Source organism: Oncorhynchus keta, chromosome 10 (genome assembly GCF_023373465.1).
Source record: "Oncorhynchus keta strain PuntledgeMale-10-30-2019 chromosome 10, Oket_V2, whole genome shotgun sequence".
In the NCBI taxonomy this organism is placed as follows: Eukaryota; Metazoa; Chordata; class Actinopteri; order Salmoniformes; family Salmonidae; genus Oncorhynchus; species Oncorhynchus keta.
Window position 1 is genome coordinate 5,061,842 of NC_068430.1, and position 15,857 is coordinate 5,077,698.

At 45.1% G+C, this 15,857-nt stretch overlaps 1 protein-coding gene across 4 annotated transcripts in view; it reads left to right on the plus strand.

Moving 5' to 3' along the window:
• LOC127932034 (poly(rC)-binding protein 2-like) overlaps nt 1-15,276 on the plus strand; it is a 77,690-nt gene extending 62,414 nt beyond the window's left edge. For 3 of the 4 annotated variants that reach the window (XM_052526201.1, XM_052526202.1, XM_052526203.1), the window contains 2 exons: nt 11,356-11,525; nt 14,018-15,276. In XM_052526201.1, the coding sequence (XP_052382161.1) occupies nt 11,356-11,525; nt 14,018-14,447 (600 nt within the window). In that variant the 3' untranslated portion in view covers nt 14,448-15,276. Of the gene's footprint in view, nt 1-11,355; nt 11,526-13,278; nt 13,577-14,017 lie in introns of those variants that run through there. The other variant, XM_052526204.1, reaches the window with a different exon arrangement.
• Nucleotides 15,277-15,857: the final 581 nt, after the last annotated feature.

A 15,857-nucleotide genomic window follows, 5' to 3' on the forward strand; every position in this document is an offset into this window, starting at 1 on the left:
GTCAGGTCTGGCCCTGATCTCTGACACTGGGCTTGGCTGTATTTGACAGATCCCCGTATCTATGCCCTCTGCTGTCTCTGAGAATAACCAGACCACAGAACACACACACACCAGAGAAACACACAGACAGGACACAGCAGAACCAGACGACAGGAACACTAGACGATCCCAGAGCAGAGACAGAAGGATGAGATCACACAGACAGGACACAGCAGAACCAGACTACAGGAACACTAGACGATCCCAGAGCAGAGACAGAAGGATGAGAACACACAGACAGGACACAGCAGAACCAGACTACAGGAACACTAGACGATCCCAGAGCAGAGACAGAAGGATGAGATCACACAGACAGGACACAGCAGAACCAGACTACAGGAACACTAGACGATCCCAGAGCAGAGACAGAAGGATGAGAACACGCAGACAGGACACAGCAGAACCAGACTACAGGAACACTAGACGATCCCAGAGCAGAGACAGGAAGATGAGAACACACAGACAGGACACAGCAGAACCAGACTACAGGAACACTAGACGATCCCAGAGCAGAGACAGAAGGATGAGATCACACAGACAGGACACAGCAGAACCAGACTACAGGAACACTAGACGATCCCAGAGCAGAGACAGAAGGATGAGAACACACAGACAGGACACAGCAGAACCAGACTACAGGAACACTAGACGATCCCAGAGCAGAGACAGGAAGATGAGAACACACAGACAGGACACAGCAGAACCAGACTACAGGAACACTAGACGATCCCAGAGCAGAGACAGAAGGATGAGAACACACAGACAGGACACAGCAGAACCAGACTACAGGAACACTAGACGATCCCAGAGCAGAGACAGGAAGATGAGAACACACAGACAGGACACAGCAGAACCAGACTACAGGAACACTAGACGATCCCAGAGCAGAGACAGAAGGATGAGAACACACAGACAGGACACAGCAGAACCAGACTACAGGAACACTAGACGATCCCAGAGCAGAGACAGAAGGATGAGAACACACAGACAGGACACAGCAGAACCAGACTACAGGAACACTAGACGATCCCAGAGCAGAGACAGGAAGATGAGAACACACAGACAGGACACAGCAGAACCAGACTACAGGAACACTAGACGATCCCAGAGCAGAGACAGAAGGATGAGATCACACAGACAGGACACAGCAGAACCAGACTACAGGAACACTAGACGATCCCAGAGCAGAGACAGAAGGATGAGAACACACAGACAGGACACAGCAGAACCAGACTACAGGAACACTAGACGATCCCAGAGCAGAGACAGGAAGATGAGATCACACAGACAGGACACAGCAGAACCAGACTACAGGAACACTAGACGATCCCAGAGCAGAGACAGAAGGATGAGATCACACAGACAGGACACAGCAGAACCAGACTACAGGAACACTAGACGATCCCAGAGCAGAGACAGAAGGATGAGACACACAGACAGGACACAGCAGAACCAGACTACAGGAACACTAGACGATCCCAGAGCAGAGACAGGGATGAGCAACAGACAACACAGCAGAACCAACTAAAACACTAGACATCCCAGAGCAAGACAGAAGGTAGCACACACAACATAACAAGCAGAACAGACTACAGGAAGACTAGACATCCCAGAGCAGAGACAGGAAGATGAGAACACACAGACAGGACACAGCAGAACCAGACTACAGGAAGACTAGACAATCCCAACATGGTAGGATGAAACACAACATGACACAGCAGAACCAGACTACAGGAACACTAACATCCCAGAGCAGAGACAGAAGGATGAGAACACACAGACAGGACAACAACATGGAACACTAGTAACACAGACAGAAGGATGAGCACACAGACAACATGGCAGAACAACACAGGAACACTAGACATCCCAGAGCAACAGAAGGATGAGAACACACAGACAGGACACAGCAGAACCAGACTACAGGAACACTAGACGATCCCAGAGCAGAGACAGGAAGATGAGATCACACAGACAGGACACAGCAGAACCAGACTACAGGAACACTAGACGATCCCAGAGCAGAGACAGGAAGCAACACAACATGGTATCAACACAACATAACAACAACATGGTAGCAACACAACATGACAACAACATGGTAGCAACACAATATAAAAACAACATGGTAGCAACACAATATAACAATAACATGGTAGTAACACAACATGACAACAACATGGTAGCAACACAACATGACAACAACATGGTAGCAACACAACATGACAACAACATGGTAGTAACACAACATGGTAGCAACACAACATGGTAGCAACACAACATAACAACAACATGGTAGTAACACAGCATGGTAGCAACACAACATAATAACAACATGGTAGCATCACAACATGACAACAACATGGTAGCAACACAACATGGTAGCAACACAATATAACAACATGGTAGCAACACAACATGACAACAACATGGTAGCAACACAACATAACAACAACATGGTAGCAACACAATATAACAACAACATGGTAGCACCACAATATAACAATAACATGGTAGCAACACAACATGACAACAACCTGGTAGCAACACAACATGACAACAACATGGTAGCAACAATGACAACAACATGGTAATATAACATGACAACAACATGGTAGCAGCACAACATAACAACAACATGGTAGCAACACAACATGACAACAACATGGTAGCAACACAACATAACAACAACATGGTAGCAAGACAACATAACAACAACATGGTAGCAACACAACATGACCAACTGGCGTATAACAACAACGCAACATGCTCTACCAACTGAGCCACAGAAGGACCATCTGGTCAGACTGTCAACAACATGGTAGCAACACAACATGACAACAACATGGTAGCAGCACAACATAACAACAACATGGTAGCAACACAACATGACAACAACATGGTAGCAACACAACATGGTAGCAACACAACATGGTAGCAACACAACATTTACATTTACATTTAAGTCATTTAGCAGACGCTCTTATCCAGAGCGACTTACAACACAGTAGCAACACAATATAACAACATGGTAGCAACACAACATGGTAGCAACACAATATAACAACAACATGGTAGCAACACAACATGACAACAACATGGTAGCTACATAACATGACAACAGCATGGTAGCAACACAACATAACAACAACATGGTAGCAACACAACATGACAACAACATGGTAGCATCACAACATGGTAGCAAACACAACTTAACAACAACATGGTAGCAACACAATATAACAACAACATGGTAGCAACACAACATAATAACAACATGGTAGCAACACAATATAACAACAACATGGTAGCAACACAATATAACAACAACATGGTAGCAACACAACATAATAACAACATGGTAGCATCACAACATGGTAGCAAACACAACTTAACAACAACATGGTAGCAACACAATATAACAACAACATGGTAGCAACACAACATGACAACAACATGGTAGCAACACAACATGGTAGCAACACAACATGACAACAACATGGTAGCAACACAATATAACAACATGGTAGCAACACAACATGACAACAACATGGTAGAAACACAATATAACAGCATGGTAGCAACACAACATAACAACAACATGGTAGCAACACAACATAATAACAACATGGTAGCAACACACCATGGTAGCAACACAACATAACAACAACATGGTAGCATCACAATATAACAACAACATGGTAGCAACACAACATGACAACAACATGGTAGCAACACAACATGACAACAACATGGTAGCAACACAACATGGTAGCAACACAACATAACAACAACATGGTAGCAACACAACATGGTAGCAACACACCATGGTAGCAACACAACATAACAACAACATGGTAGCATCACAATATAACAACAACATGGTAGCAACACAACATGACAACAACATGGTAGCAACACAACATGACAACAACATGGTAGCAACCCACCATGGTAGCAACACAACATAACAACAACATGGTAGCATCACAATATAACAACAACATGGTAGCACCACTAAATAACAACAACATGGTAGCATCACAATATAACAACATGGTAGCATCACAACATAACAACAACATGGTAGCATCACAATATAACAACAACATGGTAGCATCACAACATAACAACAACATGGTAGCAACACAACATAACAACAACATGGTAGCATCACAACATAACAACAACATGGTAGCATCACAACATAACAACAACATGGTAGCATCACAACATAACAGCAACATGGTAGCATCACAACATAACAACAACATGGTAGCATCACAAAATAACAACAACATGGTAGCATCACAATATAACAACAACATGGTAGCATCACAACATAACAACAACATGGTAGCATCACAAACATAACAACAACATGGTAGCATCACAACATAACAACAACATGGTAGCATCACAACATAACAACAACATGGTAGCATCACAACATAACAGCAACATGGTAGCATCACAATATAACAACAACATGGTAGCACCACTAAATAACAACAACATGGTAGCATCACAATATAACAACAACATGGTAGCATCACAACATAACAACAACATGGTAGCATCACAACATAACAGCAACATGGTAGCATCACAACATAACAACAACATGGTAGCATCACAACATGACAACAACATGGTAGCATCACAATATAACAACAACATGGTAGCAACACTAAATAACAACAACATGGTAGCATCACAACATAACAACAACATGGTAGCAACATAACATAACAACAACATGGTAGCATCACAACATAACAACAACATGGTAGCATCACAACATGACAACAACATGGTAGCATCACAATATAACAACAACATGGTAGCAACACTAAATAACAACAACATGGTAGCATCACAACATAACAACAACATGGTAGCAACACAACATGGTAGCAGCACAAAACATGGTACAAACATAATTGGGCACAGAAGCATCACAACTGTCAGTAAGAGTGTCCACAATTTAGTCTTTGAATGAAGAGCTGGAGATAAAACTGTCCAGTTTGAGTGTTTGTTGCAGCTCGTTCCAGTCGCTAGCTGCAGTGAACTGAAAAGAGGAGCGACCCAGGGATGTGTGTGCTTAGGGGACCTTTAACAGAATGTGACTGGCAGAACGGGTGTTGTATGTGGAGGAGGAGGGCTGCAGTAGATATCTCAGATAGGGGGAGTGAGGCCTTACAGGGTTTTATAAATAAGCATCAACCAGTGGGTTTTGCGATGGGTACACAGAGATGACCAGTTTACAGAGGAGTATAACCATTGATGGATGGATGACCCTGTTGGCTTCAATCACTCAGTGACCAGTTTATTAGATCAGCCACAATCACTCAGTGACCAGTTTATTAGATCAGCCACAATCACTCAGTGACCAGTTTATTAGATCAGCCACAATCACTCAGTGACCAGTTTATTAGATCAGCCACAATCACTCAGTGACCAGTTTATTAGATCAGCCACAATCACTCAGTGACCAGTTTATTAGATCAGCCACAGTCACTCAGTGACTAGGTTATTAGATCAGCCACAATCACTCTTTGACCAGTTTATTAGATCAGCCACAATCACTTAGTGACCAGTTTATTAGATCAGCCACAATCACTCAGTGACCAGTTTATTAGATCAGCCACAGTCACTCAGTGACTAGGTTATTAGATCAGCCACAATCACTCAGTGACTAGTTTATTAGGTCAGCCACAATCACTCAGTGACCAGTTTATTAGGTCAGCCACAATCACTCAGTGACTAGTTTATTAGGTCAGCCACAATCACTCAGTGACCAGTTTATTAGGTCAGCCACAATCACTCAGTGACTAGTTTATTAGGTCAGCCACAATCACTCAGTGACTAGTTTATTAGGTCAGCCACAATCACTCAGTGACTAGTTTATTAGGTCAGCCACAATCACTCAGTGACCAGTTTATTAGGTCAGCCACAATCACTCAGTGACCAGTTTATTAGATCAGCCACAGTTTTTTTATTATTTTTTTTTAACTAGGCAAGTCAGTTAAGAACAAATTCTTATTTTCAATGACAGCCTAGGAACAGTGGGTTAACTGACTGTTCAGGGGCAGTTAAATCACTCAGTGACCAGTTTATTAGGTCAGCCACAATCACTCAGTGACCAGTTTATTAAATCAGCCACAATCACTCAGTGACTAGTTTATTAGGTCAGCCACAATCACTCAGTGACTAGGTTTTCAATGACAATCCTTTAACAGTGGGTTAAATCACTGACTGTTCATTAGGGCAGCCAAATCACTCAGTGACCAGTTTATTAGGTCAGCCACAATCACTCAGTGACCAGTTTATTAGATCAGCCACAATCACTCAGTGACTAGTTTATTAGGTCAGCCACAATCACTCAGTGACTAGGTTATTAGATCAGCCACAATCACTCTTTTACCAGTTTATTAGATCAGCCACAATCACTCAGTGACCAGTTTATTAGATCAGCCACAATCACTCAGTGACCAGTTTATTAGGTCAGCCACAATCACTCAGTGACCAGTTTATTAGATCAGCCACAATCACTCAGTGACCAGTTTATTAGATCAGCCACAATCACTCAGTGACCAGTTTATTAGATCAGCCACAATCACTCATTAGGTCAGTGACCAGTTTATTAGGTCAGCCACAATCACTCAGTGACCAGTTTATTAGGTCAGCCTCAATCACTCAGTGACTAGCTTATTAGGTCAGCCACAATCACTCAGTGACTAGTTTATTAGGTCAGCCACAATCACCCAGTTACCAGTTTATTAGATCAGCCACAATCACTCAGTGACCAGTTCATTAGATCAGCCACAATCACTCAGGGACCAGTTTATTAGGTCAGCCACAATCACTCAGTGACCAGTTTATTAGGTCAGCCACAATCACTCAGTGACCAGTTTATTAGGTCAGCCTCAATCACTCAGTGACTAGCTTATTAGGTCAGCCACAATCACTCAGTGACTAGTTTATTAGGTCAGCCACAATCACTCAGTGACCAGTTTATTAGGTCAGCCTCAATCACTCAGTGACCAGTTTATTAGGTCAGCCACAATCACTCAGTGACTAGTTTATTAGGTCAGCCACAATCACTCAGTGACTAGTTTATTAGGTCAGCCACAATCACTCAGTGACCAGTTTATTAGATCAGCCACAATCACTCAGTGACCAGTTTATTAGATCAGCCACAATCACTCAGTGACCAGTTTATTAGGTCAGCCACAATCACTCAGTGACCAGTTTATTAGATCAGCCACAATCACTCAGTGACCAGTTTATTAGATCAGCCACAATCACTCAGTGACTAGTTTATTAGGTCAGCCACAATCACTCAGTGACCAGTTTATTAGGTCAGCCACAATCACTCAGTGACCAGTTTATTAGGTCAGCCTCAATCACTCAGTGACTAGCTTATTAGGTCAGCCACAATCACTCAGTGACTAGTTTATTAGGTCAGCCACAATCACCCAGTTACCAGTTTATTAGATCAGCCACAATCACTCAGTGACCAGTTCATTAGATCAGCCACAATCACTCAGTGACCAGTTTATTAGGTCAGCCACAATCACTCAGTGACCAGTTTATTAGGTCAGCCACAATCACTCAGTGACCAGTTTATTAGGTCAGCCTCAATCACTCAGTGACTAGCTTATTAGGTCAGCCACAATCACTCAGTGACTAGTTTATTAGGTCAGCCACAATCACTCAGTGACCAGTTTATTAGGTCAGCCTCAATCACTCAGTGACCAGTTTATTAGGTCAGCCACAATCACTCAGTGACTAGTTTATTAGGTCAGCCACAATCACTCAGTGACTAGTTTATTAGATCAGCCACAATCACTCAGTGACTAGTTTATTAGGTCAGCCACAATCACTCAGTGACTAGTTTATTAGATCAGCCACAATCACAGTGTGAATTCTTTGGGGCATAGAAACGTTGCTTAATCGCCATCATGGGAGCTAATTTCCCACACCATTACAAACCCCGCCACCAGCCTGTACCGTTGACACCAAGCAGGATGGGGCCATGGACTCATGTCGCTTAAGTCAAATCCTGACTCTGCCATCAACAAGGCAATGTTTTTCCACTTCTCAATTGTTCGGTGTTGGAGTCGCTTCTTCCTGTTTTTAGCTGATAGGAATGGAACCTGGTGTGGTCATCTGCTGCAATAGCCAATCCGTGACATTCTCTTTCAACCTCTCATCAACGAGCTGTTTTCCTCCACAGGACTGCAGCTGACTGACTGGATGTTTGTTTGTCGCACCGTTCTCTGTAAACCCTCAACACTGTCGTGTGTGAAAAGCCCAGGAGGCCTGGCTGTGTCTGAGATACTGTCGTGTGTGAAAAGCCCAGGAGGCCTGGCTGTGTCTGAGATACTGTCGTGTGTGAAAAGCCCAGGAGGCCTGGCTGTTTCTGAGATACTGGAACCGGCGCTCCTGGAACCGGCGCTCCTGGAACCGGCGCTCCTGGAACCGACGAACATTCCATGCTCAAACTCACTTACGTCACTCGTTTCTAAAGTTCAATCAAACAGTAACTGAATGCCTTGATGCCGGTCTGCCTGCTTTATATAGCAAGCCACTGTTACGTGACTCACTGTCTTTAAGAGTGATACATTTTTTTTGGTGAATGGGATGATGTGCCTAATAAACTGGCCACTGAGTGTATACTTACAATACAAACAATGAACTCACTGTACTGTAAGTCACTTGTGATAAAGTGTCTGCTAAAAAGCGATTACATTTGAATGTAGCTAAGCCACTACTAGTCACATGCTATCCCTCATTTTACATTTCTGCTGTTTGTTTCCGATTGCATTTCTATTACCCACTGAACAGAAACACTAGTCCAACCCACTGAACAGAAACACTAGTCTGACTCACTAAACAGAAAGACTAGTCTGACTCGTGTCCAGGAAGCAAATACACTTGTGAAGGTACCTTGGTAAGAAATCAATAGTCACTTACCTTCCAGGGGTATAGGCGAGGGATCTATGGGCTGTAGCAGTTAGAGTAGCTGGAGGTAGTGTACAGATTGACTACCGGTATGATTTACAAGGTATTGGAATTGACCCCTGATTTTGAAGGTTATTAGCTTGTCCTCGGTAGATCTGTTATGGGCTGAGACACAAACTGTGGGGATTGGAGGGAGCGCATGTTTGTTTTTAAACTATGCTCAAGACAATGTTTCCATGATACACAAACCTTTACATTTATTTTTCATCCTCAGTGCATTCGGAAAGTATTCAGACCCCTTGAATTTTTCTACATTTTGTTACGTTACATTTAAAAACCCAACTATTCTCTGCAGTCTACACAGAATATCCCATAATGACAAAGCGAAAACAGGTTTTTTGAAAATGTTGCTAATTTATTAAAAATAAAAAGCGGAAATACCTTATTTACATAAGTATTCAGACACTTTGCTATGAGACTCGAAATTGAGCTCAGGTGCACACCTGACAGTGCATGTCAGAGCAAAAAAAACAAGTCATGAGGTCGAAGGAATTGTCCTTAGAGCTCGGAGACAGGATTGTGTCGAGGCACAGATCTGGGGAAGGGTACCAAAAAATGTCTGTAGCATTCAAGGTTCACCAAGAACACAGTGGCCTCCATCATTCTTAAATGGAAGAAGTTTGGAACCACCAAGACTCTTCCTAGAGCTGGCCGCCCGGCCAAACTGAGCAAAAGGGGGAGAAGGGCCTGTGTCAGGGAGGTGACCAAGAACCCCATGGTCACTCTGACAGAGCTCCAGAGTACCTCTGTGGAGATGGGAGAACCTTCCAGAAGGACAACAATCTCTGCAGCACTCCACCAATCAGGTCGTTATGGTAGAGTGGCCAGACGGAAGCCACTCCTTAGTAAAAGGCACATGACAGCCCGCTTGGAGTTTGCCAAAAGGCACCTAAAGACTCTCAGACAATGAGAAACAAGATTCTCCGATCTGATGAAACCAATAATGAAACCAATAATGAACTGAAAGTGTCACGTCTGGAGGAAACCTGGCACCATCCCTAAGGTGAAGCATGGTGGTGGCAGCATCATGCTGTGGGGATGTTTTTCACCAGCAGGGACTGGGAAACTAGTTAGGATCGAGGGAAAGATGAACAGAGCAAAGTACAGAGAAATTATTGATGAAAACCTGCTCCAGAGCATTCAGATCCTCAGACTGGGGCAAAAGTTCACCTTCCAACAGGACAACGACCCTAATCACACAGCCAAGACAACTCAGGAGTGGCTTCGGGACAAGTCTCTGAATGTCCTTGAGTGGCCCAGCCAGAGCCCAGACTTGAACCCAATTGAACATCTCCGGAGAGACTTGAAAATAGCTGTGCAGCAATGCTCTCTATCCAACCTGACAGAGCTTGAGAGGATCTGCAGAGAAGAATGGGAGAAACTCCCCAAATACAGGTGTGCCAGGCTTGTAGCATCATACCCAAGAAGACTGGAGGCTGTATTACTGCCAAAGGTGCTTCAACAAAGGGTCTGAATACTTTTGTAAATGTGATATTTCAGTTTCTTTTTAAAAAAATAGATTGCACAACAACAACAGGTGTTTTGCTGTGTCATCATTGGGTATTGTGTGTAGATTGATGAGATTATATATTTTTTTTAAATACATTTTAGAATCTGGCTGTAATGTAACAAAATGTGGAAAAAGTGGTCTGAATACTTCCCTGAATGCCCTGTACACTGTATATGCTGAAGAGGGTGTACTGTATGTTTTATCCTGGGAAGTCACATTCACATTGCCATCTGTTTTTCAACTGTACCCTGGACATTTAGTATTGTCAACACAATACTTTGGGGTTTTAGTAATAAGGATGTGATCTGTCAAGTGTCTGGTGAAGCGTCCTCGTTTCTTCGCTCTCTCCTTGGCTCCATCATTGACCTGATCATTATCGGGCATCAGGGAACCAAGATCAAAACACACACAGGTCTCCTCCCACATTCTCACCTCCTCTCTCTCTCTCCTCTCTCTCTCCTTCAGCTCGTCGGCTCCATCATCGGGTGGCAGGGAACCAAGATCAAAACACACACAGGTCTCCTCCCACATTCTCACCTCCTCTCTCTCTCCTCTCTCTCTCCTTCAGCTCGTCGGCTCCATCATCGGGTGTCAGGGAACCAAGATCAAAACACACACAGGTCTCCTCCCACATTCTCACCTCCTCTCTCTCTCTCCTCTCTCTCTCCTTCAGCTCGTCGGCTCCATCATCGGGTGGCAGGGAACCAAGATCAAAACACACACAGGTCTCCTCCCACATTCTCACCTCCTCTCTCTCTCCTCTCTCTCCCCTTCAGCTCATCGGCTCCATCATCGGGCGTCAGGGAACCAAGATCAATGAGATCCGCCAGGCGTCAGGGGCTCAGATTAAGATAGGTAGCCAGCTGGACAGCACCAGTGATAGAGCCGTCACCATCACAGGGACCCCCATCTCTATCAACCTGGCCCAATACCTCATCACCTCCTGGTAAGACAAAGCTCTGCCACCACCGAGCACAGCACACAAGGCGTAGAGAGGGAGAGGGAGCGAGGGAGGGAGGGGAGAGGGAGAGGAGAGGGAGAAGAGGGGATAGGGAGGAGAGAGGGAGAGCGACAGCCACATCACCATCACAGGGACAACCATCTCCATTAACTTAACCCAACACCACCTCCTGGTAAGAGAAAGCACCACCCCTACCTCTCCCTCTCCCACCTCCTGGTAAGAGAAAGCACCACTCAGCAGGACAACAATATAAGCGATAAGATATAAGATGTGTACATTATCTTGTAGCCCCAGCAACTGGACCACTTCCTGGCAGTGCTTGAATTGGGCCGGTACACACTGGTAGAGAGCGCTGTTTGAGTCCAACACCTTATTGAATTGGCTCTAAAATATGTCTTACAATACTGTCAAACTAGAATTAGTACTGGCACCTTTTTCATTACACTGGTCAGGTCACATGATTAGGAAAGAACCCTGGTCAAGTCACATGATCAGGAAAGAACCCTGGTCAGGTCACATGATTAGGAAAGAACCCTAGTCAGGTCACATGATTAGGAAAGAACCCTGGTCAGGTCACATGATCAGGAAAGAACCCTGGTCAAGTCACATGATCAGGAAAGAACCCTGGTCAGGTCACATGATCAATAAAGAACCCTGGTCAGGTCACGTGATCAGGAAAGAACCCTGGTCAAGTCACATGATCAATAAAGAACCCTGGTCAGGTCACGTGATCAGGAAAGAACCCTGGTCAGGTCACATGATTAGGAAAGAACCCTGGTCAAGTCACATGATCAGGAAAGAACCCTGGTCAGGTCACATGATTAGGAAAGAACCCTGGTCAAGTCACATGATCAGGAAAGAACCCTGGTCAGGTCACATGATCAGGAAAGAACCCTGGTCAAGTCACATGATCAGAAAAGAACCCTGGTCAGGTCACATGATCAATAAAGAACCCTGGTCAGGTCACGTGATCAGGAAAGAACCCTGGTCAGGTCACTTGATCAGGAAAGAAGCATGGCTCTAGATACTCATGTCTCCAGACTCAGTTCTACTGGTTCATTAGATAATCTTTATACATTTATCTCCACAAATTACACATTTGAACAAAGGAGTTGTTGTACTGATGTTGCCAATTCATGTCTAAGTTCACCAATTACTACTGAGTGTTGGAGAGAGAGAACACAACAACCCGGACTATTAGAAAACTACAATTGCAACACATTTGCAATTAGGATACTAAAACTGTCAAGTACGACAATGATGAATTAACACACTGATTAAACACCTTATTTTTGAATCTTGTGATGATTATTCACGTTGCGTGACTGCTCTCTGTGAGGACCTCTCGCCTCCGATCAACACAGCGACCAGAGCGTTAACAGTTCACTCACTGCCTCTTCCAGGTGTTGCATCTGACAGGTTAAAGTGACACATTTTGAACCCTATAAGTACGAAGTGCAAAACATTGGACTGTAGGGGCTAGAAGGTTCCATAACATTCCATCATTCTTCTATCCTAAAAAACACATTATAGCCATGCTGAATTACACAATCTACATGTTCTATTAGTAATTACACTATATTAGTAAGTAGTTACACATTGTATTCACGCAGACAATACATTCACAATATGCAATATATTTATTTACATATTGACAAATGCAACATGTATAATCGAATCTTCAAATAATAAGGAAATTCCTAATGAACTTTGAACTTATTTGTTTCCCTTACCCAAGCCCCTACCCAAGCCATCACCCTGACTTATAGCATCCACTCCCCACATGAGAGTCCTAAAGACCCCCCCTCCAGTAATCTGTTGCAACCTCCAGCAAAACACACATTTTTTTATCTCCTTTTATTTAATTTATTTAATTTGTACTTTCTTTAACATGTCTTTTATTTATTTAACCTTCTAACCCGTTTCCATCCGGTACTCCTCCTTCCTCCTTCCCTCCTTTCCTCTTCCCTCGTCCCTCCCTCCCTCCACCCTCCTCCCCTCCCTCCCTCCCTCCCTCCCGCCCTCCCTCCCTCCCTCCCTCCCTCCCTCCCTCCCTCCCTCCCTCCCTCCTCCCTCCTCCCTCCCTCCCTCCCTCCCTCCCTCCCTCCCTCCCTCCCTCCCTCCCTCCCTCCCTCCCTCCCCTCTCTCCCTCCCCCCTCCACCCTCCCCTCCCTCCCTCCCTCCCTCCACCCTCCCCTCTCTCCCTCCTCCCTCCCTCCCTCCCCTCTCTCTCCTCTTCCCTCCCTCCCCTCTCTCTCCTCCTTCCCTCCTTTCCTCTTCCCTCCCTCCCTCCCTTCCCTCTCTCCCTCCACCCTCCCCTCTCTCCCTCCTCCCTCCCTCCCCCTCTCTCTCCCTCCCCTATCTCTCTCCACCTTCCCTCCCCTCTCTCTCTCCACCTTCCCTCCCTCCCTCCCTCCACCCTCCCTCCCTCCACCCTCCCTCCACCTCCTTCGTCCTCCTCCTATCCCCCTGTGCAGTTTAGAGACCGCCAAATCCACCGCCCAGTCTTCCTCCATGTCGACCTCTGCTGACCTCACCATGGCCTACACCCAACCCCCCTCCCCCGCCTCCTCCTCAGCCGCTGCTGCTGCCACCCTGGCTGCCATGGGGTGCCCCGGCATGTCCCACCCCCACCCCCACGCTGCAGTCCCCATGATGGGCAACCCCTACGGGGCCCTCCCCCTCTCCAGCCTCCTCGGAATGCAATCCATGAAATCCCTCCAATCAATGCCCTACCTGGCTTTATCCAACCCTGCCGCCAATGCAGCCGCCGCTCAGGCTCAGGTCCAGGCCCAGGCCCAGGCTCAGGCCCAGGCCCAGGCTCAGGCCCAGATCTATACGGCGAAGATTTCTTCTGCCAATGGGATCGGGAAGAAACCAGAGAGACAGAAGTTTGCGCCATACTGATGACATCTGTCTCCATCCCTCCAGCTCTCACCTCCTCCGTCTACGAGACAAGAAAGAAAAGGGGGAAAGAATGGAGGGAAGGAAATAGCAGTTTTTTTTTCGTTGTTCTCCTCCATTCTCTTTCTTCTTGCCTGATGATGTGGTTGTAGATGGACATTTTCGATTGATTACGTTTTGTAGGCTTTTTTTTTGTCCCTTATATAGTCAACCACTAGGAGGAACGTTTTAATTGGCTCGTTTAGATAGCTATATTTATGTTGTCTTAGGTCTTGGAAACCTATCAAGCCATAGCCTGTGTCCCAAATGACAACCTAACTCCTTTTACAGGTGCACTACTGTAGTCCAGAGCACATAAGGCTCAGGTTGAAAGTAGTGCGCTATATAGGGAATAGGGTGGCATTTGAGATGCACACATAGACTATTCCTAACTTCCATTTTTATCTTCTTCTAACCTTCCATTCGTTCTACTGTACTGCTGTGATTGATTATTGATAATAATGAAATATTCCCACTAAGAGTTTATAAATTAAAAAAACTGGTGAGTGATGCTCAACTGTACGTGCGTATGAGCTTTTTATACAGTACATGATGTCTGTTTCGGTTACTTCCTGTATTCAACTCCTTGATTTTTTTTGAAGGACGATGTAAAAAAAAAAAAAAAAAATTAAAAGTTTTAAAAAATGACTAGACAAAAAAAAAAATCTAACCACTCGTTTGCATTAAGTTTTTTTTGTGAGTTTTTGGTCATATTTTTATTTGAAATGTGTTGTTTAATTTATTTTATTTATTATGCCGAGTATTACTTTTAAGATACATTTTTTTATTTTGAGGGGGAAATTTTGCTATTTTTGTCCTGAGGGGCTGGCGAGGGCCACTCTAACACAGTGACAGACTGCTGGCGGGCCACTACTACTGCTAAGATTAACACGACCAGACTGCTATTCCATGACCAGACTGCTGGCTAGGGCCACTCTAACACGAGTTCTAACACAGTGACCAGACCTGGCTGGGCCACTCTAACACGGGGCCACTCTAACACGGTGACCAGACTGCTGGCTATCTAACCATGCTGGCTAGGGCCACTCTAACACGGTGACCAGACTGCTGGCTAGGGCCACTCTAACACGGACTGACCAGACTGCTGGCTAGGGCCACTCTAACACGGTGACCAGACTGCTGCCACTCTAACACGGTGACCAGACTGCTGGCTAGGGCCACTCTAACACGGTGACCAGACTGCTCTAACACGGTGACCAGACTGCTGGCTACTCTAACACGGGCCACTCTAACCACTCTAACACGGTGACCAGACTGCTGGCTAGGGCCACTCTAACACGGTGACCAGACTGCTGGCGAGGGCCACTCTAACACGGTGACCAGACTGCTGGCTAGGGCCACTCTAACACGGTG